General features: G+C 34.9%; 1 protein-coding gene across 1 annotated transcript in view; it reads left to right on the top strand.

Annotated features, from left to right (window-relative positions):
• The window catches only part of fxyd6 (FXYD domain containing ion transport regulator 6), a 34909-nt gene that overhangs the window by 8585 nt on the left and 6440 nt on the right, over positions 1-19884 (top strand). Inside the window, exons 3-7 of the mRNA XM_061972825.2 lie at positions 8600-8653; positions 10289-10312; positions 14109-14144; positions 14230-14304; positions 19250-19286. Coding sequence (XP_061828809.1) covers positions 8605-8653; positions 10289-10312; positions 14109-14144; positions 14230-14304; positions 19250-19286 — 221 coding nt within the window. The 5' untranslated portion in view covers positions 8600-8604. The remainder of the gene's footprint in view (positions 1-8599; positions 8654-10288; positions 10313-14108; positions 14145-14229; positions 14305-19249; positions 19287-19884) is intronic.

Here is a 19884-nt window from a genome sequence, read left to right as displayed (position 1 = left end):
AAGCACACGATAAAAACTTTATGGAATGTTCTGACCTGAACACATTTAACATAATACAGTGTATTCTCAGGTCTACCTGTGAGTTTAAGTTAAGCGTAATTACAAGGATGCCTCAGTAATCTGGCTTTATGACATTTTCTTCTGTGTTTTTCAAAGTCTGAATTTAGTCGCAAATAAATACTTGATGACTTTTAGGCGCTTTTTGTGGATGGGCTCAATGCCTCCCTGTGTGCAGAAAATGTTAAATAAAATAAAACATTTTGTTTATGTTTTTAGCTTTTTTCATTTATTTTGTATTTAAAAAAAATATATATATATATTATTATTATTTATTATTATTATTATTTTCCTTTTTCCTAATTGATTTTGTTGCTAGTGCCATTATTTTTTAAATCAAAACAATTACACCCTCAGAAAAGAATTGTAAATACTCTTTAAAAAACATTTTTTTTATTAATCAATCCAACAAAATAATACACAATAATACCATAATAATACAATTCCAATTCCAAAACGAAACCCGACCTAGCAACATTCAGAATAGCAGTCAACAGAGCAATTGAGAGAACACACAAACATGACACAAAACAATACAAAAGTAGTCAAACAAAAATGAATAATATCAAAAACAATATCAATATTAATAAGAATCCCAACATAGCAGTGATTAGAAATCCCTCATTGACATTATCACCACAGCCATTTATAAAAAATAAAAACATTTAAAACAGTAGTGTCACAGTGACTTACACTTGCATCGCATCTCATAAGCTTGACAACACATTGTGTCCAATATTTTCCACAGAGATCAAATAAGTCATATTTTAGGTTCATTTAATAGTTAAAACAAATTAAATAATTGCTCTTTGAAAGAGGAAATAAAGAAGAGATTTTTTGTGTGAAAGAGGAAAAATGTTTTTTTATTGTTTTTATATTTGAAATGTGTTTAGTTTGTTGAGTTTATTAAAGAAAGTTATGCGACCAAAACAATTAATAACTTAAAGTCTGAGACTGTGAGCCTTCCCTTGGACAAGTCCTCGAAATAACGACTTCCTGGAGAGTTTTTATTCTTTAAAATGTAAAACTTTTAATTCTAAATTCACAGTAAATGAATGGCTAATAATTGCATAACTTCACAGTAATAATCACAGTATTTTATTATAAGATTATCAGTTAATTGCTGTGAAATATAAGGTTATCTTCATTTTTACTAGGGATGTCCGATAATGGCTTTTTGCCGATATCCGATATTCCGATATTGTCCAACTCTTTAATTACCGATACCGATATCAACCGATACCGATATCAACCGATATATACCGTTGTGGAATTAACACATTATTATGCCTAATTTGGACAACCAGGTATGGTGAAGATAAGGTACTTTTAAAAACAATTAATAAAATAAAATAAGATAAATACATTAATAACATTTTCTTGAATAAAAAAGAAAGTAAAACAATATAAAAACAGTTACATAGAAACTAGCAATTAATGACAATTAGTAAAATTAACTGTTAAAGGTTAGTACTATTAGTGGACCAGCAGCACGCACAATCATGTGTGCTTACGGACTGTATCCCTTGCAGACTGTATTGATATATATTGATATATAATGTAGGAACCAGAATATTAATAACAGAAAGAAACAACCCTTTTGTGTGAATGAGTGTGAATGAGTCTAAATGGGGGAGGGAGTTTTTTGGGGTTGGTGCACTAATTGTAAGTGTATCTTGTGTTTTTTATGTTGATTTAATAAAAAAAAATTAAAATAAAAAAAACGATGCCGATTAAAAAAAACAAAACGATACCAATAATTTCTGATATTACATTTTAACGCATTTATCGACATCTCTAATTCTTACAATCATTTGTTGTAATGTTACAGTAAATTGTGATCACTGTTATGTTAGGGTGGTCGCATGCAAACGGAATTTTATTTATTATTTATAAATCAGTCAAAATAAAAAATACAGTAAAGCGTGCCAATAGAAACTAAAGAAAAAGCTAACGAGAAAGCTTAGCATGGAAACAGGAATCAATTTTGTTTGCATAACGCAAGCAAAACAGCCACACCGAGTGTGGCAAAAATCAGGAATAAATAGCTCTCTGATTAGTGCCTGGGAGCAGGTGAGCGTTCCGAACACTAATCAGAGGCAGGTGAAAATAATCAGCACCCAGGGCAACCAATAAAACTCAAAACCCAGGAGTGCTGAAACAGAACTACGGGAGTCTTTAAACTAAAACAAAACATGATCCGGGCAACGGATCATCACAACCACAGCATTTTACTATGAAATAACAGTTAATTTCTGTGAAATAAAAAGGATATTGTATGTAGTAATGTTTCAGTACATTTTAAATACAGTTTTTACTGTAAAATAACAGTTAATTCTTGTGAAATATAAGATTATCTTCATTTTAAAATCATTTGTTGTAACCTTACAGTAAATTGTGATCACTGTTACGGTAGAGTGGTCGCATGGTCAATGTGCCGGTTGTTTCCAAGATGCAGACGGAACTCCGGAGGCAGTGTGCAGGTGGGAACATGATTTATTATCCATAAATCAGGCAACATACAAAAATGCAGGAAAGCGTGATGATAGCACAGGAAGTTAAGGAAAAAACTAACGAGAAAACTGAGCATAGAAACAGGAATCAAAAGGTATACCAACGTAACTTGTTGCATAACACAAGAAAACAGCCAGACCGAGTGTGGTGAAAAGTAGGAATAAATAGCTCTCTAAATAGTGCCCGGGAGCAGATGAGCATCCTGAACACTAATCAGAGGCAGGTGGAAAATAATCAGCACCCATGGCAACCCAAAAACTCAAAACCGAGGAGTGCTGAAAAAGAACTAAGGGAGTCTTTAAACTAAAAGAAAACATGATCCGGGCAACGGATCGTCACAATCATAGTATTTTACTATGAAATAAGAGTTAATTTCTGCGAAATAAAAGGACATTGTATGTTGTAATTTTTCAGTACATTTTAAATACAGTATTTTACTGTAAAATAATAGTTAATCCCTGTGAAATATAAGGTTATTGTCATTCTTGTAGCCATTTGTCGTATTGTTACAGTAATGTTTGAATATTTTGATTGTAGTATTTTACTTTGAAATACCAGTTAATAGCTGTGAAATGCTAGGTTAGCGTAATTTTTACCTGTCTTTCCACGCAATGTTACAATCACTTTTGATTACAGTGTTTCACTGTAAAATAACAGTGAATTGCTGTGAAATATAATGTTATACACTTAGACTTAGACAAACATTAATGATCCACGAGGGAAATTGTTCCACACAGTAGCTCAGTTACAAAGGATGGAAAGGGTAAGGATGGAAAGGATAATGCAGGTATTAAGTAGACTAAGAATGTACCATAGTAGCAATAAAAAATATATGTAATATTTACATAAATATACAGTATATAACACATACTGATATATTATTATATTATGTTTTTATATAATATATAAAAATATATATCCATTTTTACAATAATTTGTTGTAATGTTACAGCAAATTTTGTGTCAGGTTCAAACACTGATGACATCTATTAAACAGACAAGAAGCAAGGAATTAAACAGAGACAGAATTCAATTTAGCTCAATTGAGGAGAAACGTCTGGGCTGTACTCTTTGCAGTCTTCCACCACGCTCTGACGAAAGATTGTACGCCTCCTCTTTTATTTGGACTTTCCCTGATTGCATGGCAACAGCTGTTTCTAAAGGAAGGGGGGTCGTAAACAGCCGTCGCCTTTGGTTACGAAACAGTTCAAAGAAAATGGGCCTGGAGGGGGATCAGGCCCTGCTTCCTCTCCGCTTTGTAGATCTCGGGTCAAGACAAAATCTTCCTGTGGATTACAATACATCAAAGAAACCGACACCTTCATGTCGCTTCCCATCCTACACCGTGGAGTTTTACAAGCCTTTTGATTGGTAAGATCAAAGACGGCTTTTGTCTGCTCGCCGGGAACTCATTGTAACACAAAGTTTTGTGATAACTTAGATACAATTATTCTGACATTTTGATTACGGTATTTTACTATGAAACAACAGTTCATTTCTGTGAAATACAAGGATAATGTAAGTATCACAGTCATGTATTGTAATACAACAGTACATTGTGAATACAGTATTTTACTGTAAAAAAGCAGTTAATTGTTTCCGTTTATTTCGAACATGTAAACAATGTCAGCATATTGCATCACATAAAACCCATTTTCATTTCTCACTACGTTCCCGAAAAGGAGTAGGAAGAAGCAAAGCTTGTAGTGAAAATATAAAGTTATCGTCAATGTTCACAGTCATATATTGTAATACCACAGTACATTTTCATTACAGTATTCTATTGTAAAAAAGCAATTGCCCATTTTTTATAGTGTAGCGCTTTTACAGTGTAGCGCAATGTTTTTTTCTTTACTTTTCTCATGCTGCTGCGTCTGCCCCGAAGTCTTGAGGCGCCCCGCAGGACAGACTTTAAAGGTGAATTGGATCAGGATCTCGGTAAAGATGTCATTGCCCTTGTTCTAACTGATACGTGTCACATGACGAAGCCCGCATGACTAAAACAGGCCAAGGTCATGAGGCGTCTGTGGGGAGGGTGCAAGTGCCAGAAAATTAATGTGATATTCATAAAAACAACCTGTGTCCTCAGGCATTTCTAACATTAGACAGCAACAGAGCAGGATCGTCTCATTTGAGGATCTTTGAGTAGGGATTGTTCAGTCGTTTCTCAAGAAGCAGACGGGCTCACCTGTCTAATAGAGGATCTTTGACTAGCCTTTTTGCAGTAGATTCTTCAAAACAGCACAGTGCTTCTGTCTTATAGAGGATCTTTGACTAGCATTTTTGCAGTAGATTCTTCAAAACAGCACAGTGCTCCTGTCATATAGAGGATCTTTGACTAGCATTTTTGCAGTACATTCTTTAAAAAAGCGAAGTGCTCCTGTTGCGTTGAGGGTCTTTAATTAGCATTTTTGCAGTAGATTCTTAAAAAACAGCAGAGTTCTCCCGTCATACAGAGAATCTTTGACGAGCATTTTTGCAGTAGATTCTTTAAAAAAAAGCAGAATACCCCTGTCCTACAGAAAATCTTTAACTCGCATTTTGCAGTTTATTCTACAAAAAAATAGCAGACCGCTGCTGTCTTATAGAGGATCTTTGACTAGCATTTTTGCAGTAGATTCTTTAAAAACCAAAGTGCTCCTGTTGCGTTGAGGATCTTTAACTAGCATTTTTGCAGTAGATTCTTAAAAAACAGTAGAGTTCTCCTGTCATACAGAGGATCTTTGACACACATTTTTGCAGTAGACTCTAAAAAAGCAGACTTCTCCTGTCAAAGAGGATCTTTGACTAGTTTTTTTGCAGTAGCTTCTTAGAAACAGCAGAGTGCTCCTGTCATATAGAAGATCTTTGACTAGCATTTTTGCAGTCGATTCTTTAAAAACCAAAGTGCTCCTGTTGCGTTGAGGATCTTTAACTAGCATTTTTGCAGTAGATTCTTAAAAAACAGTAGAGTTCTCCTGTCATACAGAGGATCTTTGACGCACATTTTTGCAGTAGACTCTAAAAAAGCAGAATTCTCCTGTCAAAGAGGATCTTTGACTAGTTTTTTTGCAGTAGCTTCTTAGAAACAGCAGAGTGCTCCTGTCATTTGGAAGATCTTTGACTAGCATTTTTGCAGTCGATTCTTTAAAAACCAAAGTGCTCCTGTTGCGTTGAGGATCTTTAACTCGCATTTTTGCAATAGATTCTTAAAAAAATAGCAGAATTCTCCTGTCATACAGAGGATCTTTGACACACATTTTTGCAGTAGGCTCTAAAAAATCAGAATTCTCCTGTCAAAGAGGATCTTTGACTAGTCTTTTTACAGTAACTTCTTAGAAACAGCAGAGTGCTCCTGTCATATAGAGCATCTTTGACTAGCATTTTTGCAGTCGATTCTTAAAAAAAAAAAGCAGAATACCCCTGTCTCACAGAAAATCTTTGACTCGCATTTTGCAGTTTATTCTACAAAAAATAGCAGAGCGCTGTTGTCTTATAGAGGATGTTTGACTAGCATTTTTGCAGTAGATTCTTTAAAAAAGCAAAGGGCTCCTGTTGCGTTGAGGATCTTTAACTAGCATTTTTGCAGTAGATTCTCTAAAAAGCAAAATTCTCCTGTCATAGAGGATCTTTGACTCGTCTTTTTGCAGTAGCTTTTTAAAAACAGCAGAGTGCTCCTGTCATATAGAGGATCTTTGACTAGCATTTTTGCAGTAGATTCCTTAAAAAAAAGCAGAATACCCCTGTCTTAAAGAGAATCTTTGACTCGCATTTTGCAGTTTATTCCACAAAAATTGCAGAGCATTGCTGTCTTATAGAGGATCTTTGACTAGCATTTTTGCAGTATATTCTTTAAAAAAGCAAAGTGCTCCTGTTTCGTTGAATATCTTTAACTAGCATTTTTGCAGTAGATTCTTAAAAAAACGGCAGAGTTCTCCTGTCATACAGAGAATCTTTGACACACATTTTTGCTGTAGACTCTAAAAAAGCAGAATTCTCCTGTCATAGAGGATCTTTGACTAGTCTTTTTGCAGTAGCTTCTTAGAAACAGCAGAGTGCTCCTGTCATATGGAGGATCTTTGACTAGCATTTTTGCAGTACATTCTTTAAAAAAAAAAGCAGAATACCCCTGTCTCACAGAAAATCTTTGACTCGCATTTTGCAGTTTATTCTACAACATATAGCAGAGTGCTGTTGTCTAATAGAGGATCTTTGACTAGCATTTTTGGAGTAGATTCTCTAAAAAAGCAGAATTCTCCTGTCATAGAGGATCTTTGACTAGTCTTTTTGCAGTAGCTTTTTAAAAACAGCAGAGTGCTCCTGTCATATAGAGGATCTTTGACTAGCATTTTTGCAGTGCATTCTTTAAAATAAAAAAGCAGAATACCCCTGTCTCACAGAAAATCTTTGACTCGCATTTTGCAGTTTATTCTACAAAAAATAGCAGAGCGCTGTTGTCTTACAGAGGATCTTTGACTAGCATTTTTGCAGTAGATTCTTTAAAAACAGCAAAGGGCTCCTGTTGCGCTGAGGATCTTTAACTAGCATTTTTGCAGTAGGTTCTTTAAAAAAGCAGAATTCTCCTGTCATAGAGGATCTTTGACTAGTCTTTTTGCAGTAGCTTCTTAAAAACAGCAGAGTGCTCCTGTCATGTAGAGGATCTTTGACTAGCATTTTTGCAGTAGATTCTTTAAAAAAAAGCAGAATACCCCTGTCTCACAGAAAATCTTTGACTCGCATTTTGCAGTTTATTCCACAAAAAATAGCAGAGCACTGTTGTCTAATAGAGGATCTTTGACTAGCATTTTTGCAGTATATTCTTTAAAAAAGCAAAGTGCTCCTGTTGCGTTGAGGATCTTTAAGTAACATTTTTGCAGTAGATTCTCTAAAAAAGCAGATTTCTCCTGTCATAGAGGATCTTTGACTAGTCTTTTTGCAGTAGCTTCTTAAAAACAGCAGAGTGCTCCTGTCATATAGAGGATCTTTGAGTAGCATTTTTGCAGTAGATTCCTTTAAAAAAAAAAAAATACCCCTGTCTTAAAGATAATCTTTGACTCGCATTTTGCAGTTTATTCCACAAAAATTGCAGAGCATTGCTGTCTTATAGAGGATCTTTGACTAGCATTTTTGCAGTATATTCTTAAAAAAAGCAAAGTGCTCCTGTTTCGTTGAATATCTTTAACTAGCATGTTTGCAGTAGATTCTTAAAAAACACCGGAGTGCTCCTGTTGTACAGAGGATCTTTGACACAGATTTTTGCAGTAGATTCTTCAAAAAAACAGTGTTCCTGTCATATAGAGGATATTTGACTATAATTTTTGCAGTAGATTCTTTAAAAAAGCAAAGTTCTCCTGTTGTGTTGAAAATCTTTAACTAGCATTTTTGCGGTAGATTCTTAAAAAAAACAGAGTGCTCCTGTTACATAGAGGATCTTTGACTAACCTTTTTGCAGTAGCTTCTGAAAAACAGCAGACTATCTGTGTTCCATAGTGTGTGAATTACAATTTGGTGCTGATTCAATTGTGGGACTTTGGAGGAGGTCAGATGCCGATGATAGGCAAACACATCCAGGTGGATACAAAGCATTAGTGCTAGTGTTGCCTACTTGCAAACATAATCTATGATACATTACAAGCAAATCAATAAAACCACTCAAGACTAAGAGAGAGCACTTTAGTACACAATTGGTTCTTCCAATTAGATTTCTATGAGACTTCTCTCACCTCCTAAATATGAAAATACTGTTTATGTACCATATTTTCTACTAATTGTTGTGCATCATTGTATCTATTCAATCTGTGGATTCCTTCTTATCACAACATAATTGGTTTATGTTATACAAACAGTACTGTTTGCATGATGTATTGTTACAATGACATTACTTGGTGTGGCGTTCAATGACCCATTGCAATTTGCAAGTACAGTACTTGTTTTGGATGCCACATATGTCCCTAATGAAGTGCCCTGAAGTAGCATTCTAAAACGGCAGATTTTCTTTCATTTTGTCCTTCACCCTCCCTTCTTTTCTTATATTGTTCTATATCAACAGTTGCCATGGAAACTATTTCTCTCTTCCTCTCCTCGCTGCTGGTGTGCGTGGCTGGTAAGTGTGTCCCCCTCTTCTAAACCACACGCACACACACACACACACACACACACACACACACACACACACACACACACACACACACACACACACACACACACACACACACACGCACACGCACACACATTCTTGTATTTCTTACCTTCTTGAGACCTCCGAAAAATGCCTACCTCTCCAGGACCACACTTTCTAGATATATAAAAAATTATATTTACAACATTAATAATAATAATATTCACATACTATGCAAATATAAAAAAGCTTGTTGTGAAAAATGAGTTGGAATTTCACAAGAGAAAGGTAGCAATTTCACAAGAATTTTGGCAGTAATATAATAAAAGTCGTCATTTTACTCAACGCAAGTCAAACTTTTACAAGAAAAACTGAACATTTGTGCAATATTATGACAAAAGTTGGAATTTTACTCAATAACAGCCACACTTTTACAAGAAAAGCTTACATTTTTGGCAATTTTATGAAAAGAGTCGTTATTTTACTCGACAAAAGTCACAATTTTATAAGAAAACTTTAAAATGTTGGCAATATTACAATAATAATCGGAATTTTACCTGGCAAAATTATGACAAAAGTCATGATTTTACTCAAAAAATGTCACTATTTTACAAGAACAACAACAAAATAGGCAATATTGTGATAAAAGTCTGAAATTTATATGACACACGTTTTGCATCAAACAGCAATCATTTCACATACAGAAGTAATAATTTTACGAGAAAACATTGCAATATTACAGAAACAAAAACAATATGAGAAATTGTTACCAATTTTATAAGAAAAAAGTCAACACATTGTGAGAAAAAGACTGCTTTTAGTTCTTTTTTTTTTTCTTTAGAATATTTTGTTTGTAATTGGTTTTGAATCTTCATTATTTACTTCAAGTTTTTACACTATGTCTCTATATACATATTGATTTAATTTGTTTTATTAATTTTGGCCAAAGGGGGCGCATTTCAATGTCTTACACACACTTGCTATTGCACATGTTGGCCAGAGGGGGAGCACTTCAAATTTTAACACAAACTTGTTATTTCATATGTTGACCAGAAGTGAGAGCACTTTTAAAACCGACACACAGTCAATTTGAAAAATCCCTCCTTTTTGGGACCACCCTCATTTTGATAGATTTCACCAGCAGGGGTGCAAATGAGACATTCTCTATTAGATGCAATGGTTTTCCGTATTGGGACCATGATTTATGTCCTAACTTGTTCACACCTCCTCATATGGAAGATACTTTTCCTTGTTGGTGTTTCAAGAAGGTTAGAAATACAAGAACACACACACACACACACACACACACACACACACACACACACACACACACACACACACACACACACACACAGTCCCAGGCATGCATGGATGCTGAGCGTCCATAAGGAGGCAGGGTTGATGCCTCTGCAGTGATGAAATCAGTGACTACTTGAGGGCTTTTTGGTGTGTGTTATTTCTCACCACACAGGAACTGCCCCTGTGTGAAGTCTGCGTCACACAACAATGACACCCCTCAAATAGATGATGTCTGATGGTTGTCGTCAACTGACACATTGTTTTTGTGTGATTTTTTATTTATTTTTTCCTGCTGCTAATGTGGATGACTATAACTGTCAGCTGCAGCAGACGTGGATGTTCAGGGTGAGTGCGCTCAACACAAACATGAGTACACACTCGGGATTAGAACAGAACCGCATAATAACATCACTACAAATCATTGATTAGTTTGTATTTTACTCTAAAATGTGAGTTTAATTTCAATTGTATTTAGACGTCGCACTGTCTTATGATTGGAAAAATAGTAGATATAAATGCATGATTTTGTACATACAGTAAGAAGGGGATTTATATGGCCCCATTCATCGCGGTTTACCTGACACTAGAAGCGTGACAAATTTCCACTTTTGCCGCCAGATGGCAGAAGAATGGCGAATATCTTGAAATGTGTTTTTGGGGCATTACCAACCTTGACCACAGCCTGTACGTAGAGTGGCGCTTTCCATCATTTTCAGCAGACTGTATTGCCAATTGATTAACCTTCCCTCTTCCTCTCACGAGAGACACGCAGCAATGGGGCCATATGAATCCCTCCCTTGCTGTATGCACGTACACAATTACTGTACGTAACATGACAATGATAATAGACTTTGAATCTTGCCTACATAATCTGCATAAATCTTTCTGCAAATTTTTAAACAAAATTATTTTAGGAATATTCGCTTAACACTCAATGCCACCTTACAAGTTGACGGGGAGCAATTGAGTAAACAAATGCAGTTGTGCAGACTAAAAAAATACAAAGAAAGTACAAAAATAAAGTTGTAATATAATGTGGGAAAAGTCATGTATTTAAGAAAATAACTTCATGTTATTTGTTAAGGTAATTATTTAGTTTGTTTTAAACTTGTTTAACAAACTTACATTCGTCACGTTTGCACTTGCACAGTCCAACATGTCCGAAAAGGAGTCAAAAGAAGCAAAGATTATTCTATTATTGTTATTATTTTTGAGGAAACATCATATTGTGAGGCATAAATAGAATGAAGTAAAATTGATTTTTGAATAAAGAAGTCATTTACTCTCGAGAGAAAAACTTCAGTTTTAATGTTATGAGAAAAAAGTAAAATAAATAATGATCGACACCAGAATATTACATTCTTACAAATATTACAAAGTCATATACTCTTCCAGTTCATACATTTATTTAAAAATATATATAATATGAGTAGTAAATCCACAAGAATAACCTTGAATTATTACAAGCTAAAGTTAAACAATAAAGGTAAATTAATAGAATGTTTTTAGAGAAATATTCAATGATAATAAAGCAGAATATTGCAAAAAGTCATGACCTTTTTTCCCCATTTATTTTATTTACAAAAAACACACAATGTTCATCTATTTAATAAAAGAAAATAGAACAAAACAATAACCTTTTGAGAAGTCACTTAAGAATGAGCAATTTTGTAATGATAAAATCCTTTATTAATGTTTACTTTATTTTATACATAATGTAAACAAATGCAATTGTGCAGACTAAAAATAATACGAAGAAAGTACAAAAATAAAGTTGTGATATAATGTGGGAAAAGTCATGTATTCAAGAAAATAACTTCATGTTATTTGTTAAGGTAAATATTTAGTTTGTTTTAAACTTGTTTAACAAACTTACATTCGTCACATGTTTGCACTTGCACAGTCCAACATGTCTGAAAAGGAGTCAAAAGAAGCAAAGATTATTCTATTATTGTTATTATTTTTGAGGAAACATCATATTGTGAGGCATAAATAGAATTAAGTCAAATGGATTTTGAATAAAGAAGTCATATACTCTCAAGAGAAAAACTTCAGTTTTAATGTTATGAGAAAAAAGTAAAATAAATAATGATCGACACCAGAATATTAAATTCTTACAAATATTAGAAAGTCATATACTCTTCCAGTTCATACATGTATTTAAAATATATATATAATATGAGTAGTAAATCCACAAGAATAACCTTTAATTATTACAAGCTAAAGTTAAACAATAAAGGTAAATTAATAGCATGTTTTTAGAGAAATATTCAATGATAATAAAGCAGAATATTGCAAAAAGTCATGACCTTTTTTCCCCATTTATTTTATTTACAAAAAACACACAATGTTCATCTATTTTATAAAAGAAAATAGAACAAAACAGTAACATTTTGAGAAGTCACTTAAGAATGAGCAATTTTGTAATGATAACATATTTTATTGATGTTTACTTTATTTTATACATCATGTAAACAAATGCAGTTATGCAGACTAAAAATAATACGAATAAAGTACAAAAATAAAGTTGTGATATAATGTAGGAAAAGTTTTGTATTTAAGAAAATAACTTCATGTTATTTGTTAAGGTAATTATTTAGTTTGTTTTAAACTTGTTTAACAAACTTACAATTGTCACATGTTTGCACTTGCACAGTCCAACATGTCCGAAAAGGAGTCAAAAGAAGCAAATATTATTCTATTATTGTTATTATTTTTGAGGAAACAACATATTGTGAGGCATAAATAGAATTAAGTCAAATGGATTTTGAATAAAGGAGTCATATACTCTCAAGAGAACAACTTCATTTTTTTTAAGGGAAAAGTAAAATTTTTATGAGTTTTAAAGTTATGAGAAAGAAGTAAAAGAAATAATGATCGACACCAGAATATTAAATTCTTACAAATATTAGAAAATCATATACTCTTCCAGTTCATACATGTATTTAAAAAAATATATAATATGAGTAGTAAATCTACAAGAATAACCTTTGATTATTACAATCTAAAGTTAAACAATAAAGGTAAATTAATAGCATGTTTTTAGATAAATATTCAATGATAATAAAGCAGAATATTGCAAAAAGTCATGACCTTTTTTCCCCATTTATTTTATTTACAAAAAACACACAATGTTCATCTATTTTATAAAAGAAAATAGAACAAAACAATAACCTTTTGAGAAGTCACTTAAGAATGAGCAATTTTGTAATGATACAATCCTTTATTAATGTTTACTTTATTTTATACATCATGTAAACAAATGCAATTGTGCAGACTAAAAATAATACGAAGAAAGTACAAAAATAAAGTTGTGGTATAATGTGGGAAAAGTCATGTATTTAAGAAAATAACTTCATGTTATTTGTTAAAGTAATTATTTAGTTTGTTTTTAACTTGTTTAGCAAACTTACATTTGTCACATGTTTGCACTTGCACAGTCCAACATGTCCGAAAAGGAGTCAAAATAAGTTTATTCTATTGTTGTTATTATTTTTGAGGAAACATCATATTGTGAGGCATAAATAGAATGAAGTAAAATTGATTTTTGAATAAAGAAGACATATCCTCTCAAAAGAAAAACTTCGTTTTTTTTAAAGGAAAAAGTAACATTTTTACAAGTTTTAATGTTATGAGAAAAAAGTAAAATAAATAATGATCGACACCAGAATATTACATTCTTACAAATATTAGAAAGTCATATACTCTTCCAGTTCATGCATTTATTTAAAACATTTAATTATTAAAACCTAAAGTTAAACAATAAAGATAAATCAATATCATATTTTTAGAGAAATATTAAATGATAAAAAAGCAGAATATTGCAAAAAGTCATAACCTTTTTCCCCATTTATTTTATTTACAAAAAACACACAATGTTCATCTATTTAATAAAAGAAAATAGAACAAAACAATAACATTTTGAGAAGTCACTTAAGAATGAGCAATTTTGTAATGATAAAATCATTTATTAATATTTACTTTATTTTATACACAATGTTGTGCCTCCAGTCTCTATGACTTAATCCTCCCTTGTACCCTCTGCAATTTAAGTTAGGGCCGAACTCTCATTTACCTATTTCACAACAACACAACACAACACACTTGTGTGACTAATTGTTTGCTTTGACATTTTTTCTAGATGAAAAAGAAAAAGAGGACAACCCCTTTGTCTACGGTAAGTGTCGTTTATAGTTACTAACATGTGCGCAAGTCTTTGGACATATTGATTTAAAAGGAATCGTGTCTTCTGTGCTTTGTAGACTATGAGAGCCTGAGGATTTGTGGACTGGCACTAGCCGTGGTGCTGTTCACCCTCGGAATCCTGCTCATCCTCAGTAAGGAAAACCCTGCAAACAAAAGGCATAATTACAAACATAGTCCGTCACTCCCTATACGCAGACATCGCACGATCCGTAGGCGACCCGGTTTTTGTGTGGATGAAATGAATGAATGACAGGGTGCTTCCTATGAAAATTTGGTAACACTTTAGTATGGGGAACACATATTCACTAGAGATGTCGATAAATGCTTTAAAATGTAATATCGGAAATTATCGGTATCGGTTTCAAAAAGTAAAATGTATGGCTTTTTAAAACGCCGCTGTACGGAGTGGTACATGGACGTGGGGAGAAGTACAGAGCGCCAATAAACCTCAAAGGCACTGCCTTTGCGTGCCGGCCCAATCACATAATACCTACGGCTTTTCACACACACAAGTGAATGCAAATATGCGCCACACTGTGAACCCACACCAAACAAGAATGACAAACACATTTCGGGAGAACATCCGCACCGTAACACAACATGGGTTGTACTTGTATAAATGGGTTGTACTTGTGTAGCGCTTTTCCACCTTTTATTTAAGGAACTCAAAGCCCTTTGACACTATTTCCACATTCACCCATTCATACACACATTCACACACTGATGGCGGGAGCTGCCATGCAAGGCGCTAACCAGGACCCACCAGGAGCAACATAAACACAACAGAACAAAACCCCTTGCAGCACTAACTCTTCCGGGACACTACAATATACACCCCCGCTACCCCCTCCACCCTCCCCACAACCCCGCCCACCTCAACCTCCTCATGCTCTCTCAGGGAGAGCATGTCCCAAATTCCAAGCTGCTGTTTTGAGGCAGGCAGCACGGTGGAAGAGGGGTTAGTGAGTCTGCCTCACAATACGAAGGTCCTGAGTAATCTTGGGTTCAATCCCGGGCTCGGGATCTTTCTGTGTGGAGTTTGCATGTTCTCCCCGTGACTGTGTGGGTTCCCTCAGGGTACTCCGGCTTCCTCCCACTTCCAAAGACATGCACCTGGGGATAAGTTGATTGGCAACACTAAATTGGCCCTAGTGTGTGAATGTTGTCTGTCTATCTGTGTTGGCCCTGCGATGAGGTGGAGACTTGTCCAGGGTGTACACCGCCTTCCGCCCGATTGTAGCTGAGATAGGCTCCAGCCCCCGCGACCCCAAAGGGAATAAGCGGTAGAAAATGGATGGATGGATGGATGTTTTGAGGCATGTTAAAAAAAAAAAAAGCACTTTGTGACTTCAATAATAAATATGGCAGTGAGTTGATTTATTTTGGAAAACCTTGTTACATTGTTTAATGCATCCAGCGAGGCATCACAACAGAATTAGGCATAATAATGTGTTAATTCCACGACTGTATATATCGGTATCGGTAATTAAGAGTTGGACAATATCTGAATATCGGATATCGGCAAAAAAGCCATTATCGGACATCTCTAGTCCTTATACACACACCATAATAATACTTGTATGTTTAATGCGCCGACAATCCATCAAGCTGTGCGGCTTCATAGCTTACCAAAGTCGTACTAAAAACATTTTGACAGATTTTTTGATTGTAATGTTCTATGTTCTCAATGGGACATTTTGTCATGTTCCGTGGTCCGGATCATGTTTAGTTTAGTTATGTTCTGTTAGTTTTGGACTTCTTTAGTTCCTGGTTGCACTTCATTGTTTGAGTTTGTTACCATGGTTACTTATTATTTTCACCTGCCGCTTGTGTTCCCGACGCGCACCTGTTTGTCATCACTGACACTATTTAAGCCTGCCTTTCTGTTCACTCGTCCTGGCTTCCTTGTTTGCGGTAAGCAACAGTCACGTTTTGATATTCCTGATTCGTGCTCCTGTTCTAGACTCCGTGCCTAGTTGTCTCAGTTCTGTGCTAAGTGTTAGCCTTAGCTTCCTGTGCGTACGGCACGCTTTTCTTTTGCTAGTTCTCTGTTTGCCTATGATTTATGTTAAATAAATCATCTCTTACCTTCACGTTTTTGTCCGGAGTGTCCGTGTTGTAGTGATGGGTTGATGAGGCCTCATGAAGCGTTTCGACACATTGCAAAACTGTATTGATACTGTGTCGATACTGTGTCACTAAATACTGACATCTGCTGGACATTAAAAATCCCTACAGGCAACCTATGGACCGACTCAACTGACACTGATTTTATGACCTAGTACAGTGGTTCTCAAATGGGGGTACGCGTACCCCTGGGGGTACTTGAAGGTATGCCAAGGGGTACATGAGATTTTTTTTAAATATTCTAAAAATAGCAACAATTCAAAAATCCTTTATAAATATATTTATTGAATAATACTTCAACAAAATATGAATGTAAGTTCATAAACTCAGTGAAGCACAAGCTCAGGTTTGTCACTACAATGTCTGTCATAAAGAACTGTGAAAAGAAATGCAACAATGCAATATTCAATGTTGACAGCTAGATTTTTTGTGGACATGTTCCATAAATATTGATGTTAAAGATTTTTTTTTTTGAGAAGAAATGTTTAGAATTAAGTTCATGAATCCAGATGGAGCTCTAATACAATCCCCAAAGAGGGCACTTTAAGTTGATTATTACTTAAAGTTAAAGTTAAAGTTAACGTACCAATGATTGTCACACACACACTAGGTGTGGCGAGATTATTCTCTGCATTTGACCCATCACCCTTGATCACCCCCTGGGAGGTGAGGGGAGCAGTGGGCAGCAGCGGTGGCCGCGCCCGGGAATCATTTTGGTGATTTAACCCCCAATTCCAACCCTTGATGCTGAGTGCCAAGCAGGGAGGTAATGGGTCCCATTTTTATAGTCTTTGGTATGACTCGGCCGGGGTTTGAACTCACAACCTACCGATCTCAGGGCGGACACTCTAACCACTAGGCCACTGAGTAGGTACTTCTAGGTGTAGAAATCTTTATTTATAATTGAATCACTTGTTTATTTTTCAACAAGTTTTTAGCTATTTTTATATCTTTTTTTCCAAATAGTTCAAGAAAGACCACTACAAATGAGCAATATTTTGCACTGTTATACAATTTAATAGATCAGAAACTGATGACATAGTGCTGTATTTTACTTCATCTTTTTTTTTTTCAACCAAAAATGCTTTGCTCTGATTAGGGGGTACTTGAATAAAAAAAAATTCACAGGGGGTACATTGCTGAAAAAAGGTTGAGAACCACTGACCTAGTATATACAATAATATAAACCAAGTCATTGTATTTCATTTAGGATTATTTCATAACTTCATTTAAATAAAAATATATTTTTTGTCTTTTTTAGATACAGTCAATAAATAATGTGAACATGTATCATAACATGGAGATCTAAGAGAACGTGTTGTGAATGAGGATGCTTGTGGACCTGGAAATTATTATTATTTTTTTTACACATTTTTATTTTAAAAAAAAACAGTTTTTCCAACGTATTCAATTTTAGACGCTTTCTCTTCTTAGTTATTATTTCTCCGGCTGTAGAAAAGACACGCTCACAGGGCACAGAGGAGGCGTCAGTGCGACACAGTTCGCGTATCGGTCACGTGACCAAAACAGCTCATGATCGGTCACGTGACTTTCTAAAAGCGGTACGCGCACCGACACAGGGTTTCGCTCTATGAGCTCGACGCATGCGCCGATGCATCGGTGTTGCCGGACCCATCACTACCGTGTTGTATTGGAGGAACGATCCCGCGTAAATATGCAACCCCCATGTGACACATTTAAAGTTTTGGTGTTGTTTACTGCCATCATATTGCAGTCTACACGTATCCCTTATGTATGACCGCCATCTACTGGTCACACTTATCATTACACCATGTACCAAATAAAACTGCTTCGAGGTCAGTAAGCACAACCAGAATTATGTCGTACATTAGGCGCACAGATTTATAAGACGCACTGTCAATTTTTGAGAAAATGAAAGGATTTTAAGTGCGCCTTATAGTCCGAAAAATACGGTATTTCTTGTCTAACACTCCCATTATTTGTTCCTTTGTACTCCCCTCACCCGTCCCTGATTCAAATCAGGATGCTTTTTAAGCGAGCCTTGTCCTCTAAACGGGGGTTGATCATTTTTGGATGGTGACTATATTGTTGTGCTTGAAATACTGTTTTGCTTTGTGCTTTGTACCTCCATGCTGCTTAGCTTGTCCTATGCTTCCTTTGTACTTTAATACATTTTTGTTTTGTCATTAAATATTTTTACCTGCACTTCACCTGCCACCTCTGCATCCTGGGGCCACAAACAACACAATCGTAACACCATCATTGACAATATAATGGCATATTCCTATTATCAGTGTTAGGGCTGGGCTGGTAAACAATCCCGGTCGAAGAAGTGTCAGAAATATATGCAAATGTGTGTTTCAAATATGTAAAATGTGTTGCTTTACATAAAAAAAATAACTTATTGAACACATTTTTTAACATGAATTTGTTTCAGTATAAAACATTCATTAAATCAAATTAAATGTTCATTAAAAAAGAACAGAAATTGTGTTGTATGGATAAAAATCGTGAATTTTTTGAAGAAAAAACAATTGTTTAAAAGAAATGTGATATTTGACTTAAACTTTGGCTTTATTTTTTAAACATGGAAAGTACATATTAATGAATATGCAAGATTGTACTCAGTGGCTAATTTTCATCTGTCGTCCCTGCGGCATTGAATGCCAAACACATAAGAACAGGACAGCACCAAACAACAGGACAACAAGGCCATATGCAACAATAAAACAATTATAATAAAAAGTACAGTAAGACCAAAAAAAAAACATTAAACAATAAACTAAATTACTATTGACAGACCAGCAATTAGCATAGAAAGTTGGATTTAAGTGTAAGAGTGCTTAAGTGTCAATCAAATCTGAGCGTTATCATCTAAGTCCATGTTTCTCACACTTCTTGTGTTGGATATTATTATGAAATTACTGCATGCGTTGACATAAATATGACCTTCTGTTATTCTTCCAGGTAGACGATGCCGCTGCAGTATCAGCCAGAAGCCCAGGTATGCCCGTGTCCCCGCTTGTCACGCTTTTGTCATCCTGCTTGGCACCATCTGGTTACTATGGCGACCTGTGCTTCAGGTCGTATAACTGTATATAACTATATTACTGTGCTTGGATGTATAACTTCTGTACAGTTTAGTTTAATATATCTACCTGTTAATACAACATATCTATATATTTTTTTTTATTTCGTAGTCTTTTTGTGTGTGTGTGTGTGTGTGTGTGTGTGTGTGTGTGTGTGTGTGTGTGTGTGTGTGTGTGTGTGTGTGTGTGCGTGTGTATGTGTTCTTGTATTTCTACCCTTCTTGAGACATCAACAAGGAAAAGTGCCTTCCATATGAGGAGGTGTGAACAAGTTAGGACATAAATCATGGTCCCAATAAGGGAAACCATTGTATCTAATAGAGAATATCTCATTTGCACCCCTGGTGGTGAAATATATATCAAAATGAGGGTGGTGCCAAAAAGGAGGGATTTTTCAAATTGACTGTGTGTCGGTTTTAAAAGTGCTCCCCCTCTGGCCAACATATGTAATAACAAGTATGTGTAAGAAATTGAAATGCGCCCCCTTTGGCCAAAATGAATGCAAAAAATAAA

Source organism: Nerophis lumbriciformis, linkage group LG17 (assembly GCF_033978685.3).
Source record: "Nerophis lumbriciformis linkage group LG17, RoL_Nlum_v2.1, whole genome shotgun sequence".
NCBI classification, from domain to species: domain Eukaryota; kingdom Metazoa; phylum Chordata; class Actinopteri; order Syngnathiformes; family Syngnathidae; genus Nerophis; species Nerophis lumbriciformis.
The sequence above is the reverse complement of the archived record's forward strand: the minus strand, read 5'-3'. Positions and strand labels throughout refer to the sequence as shown.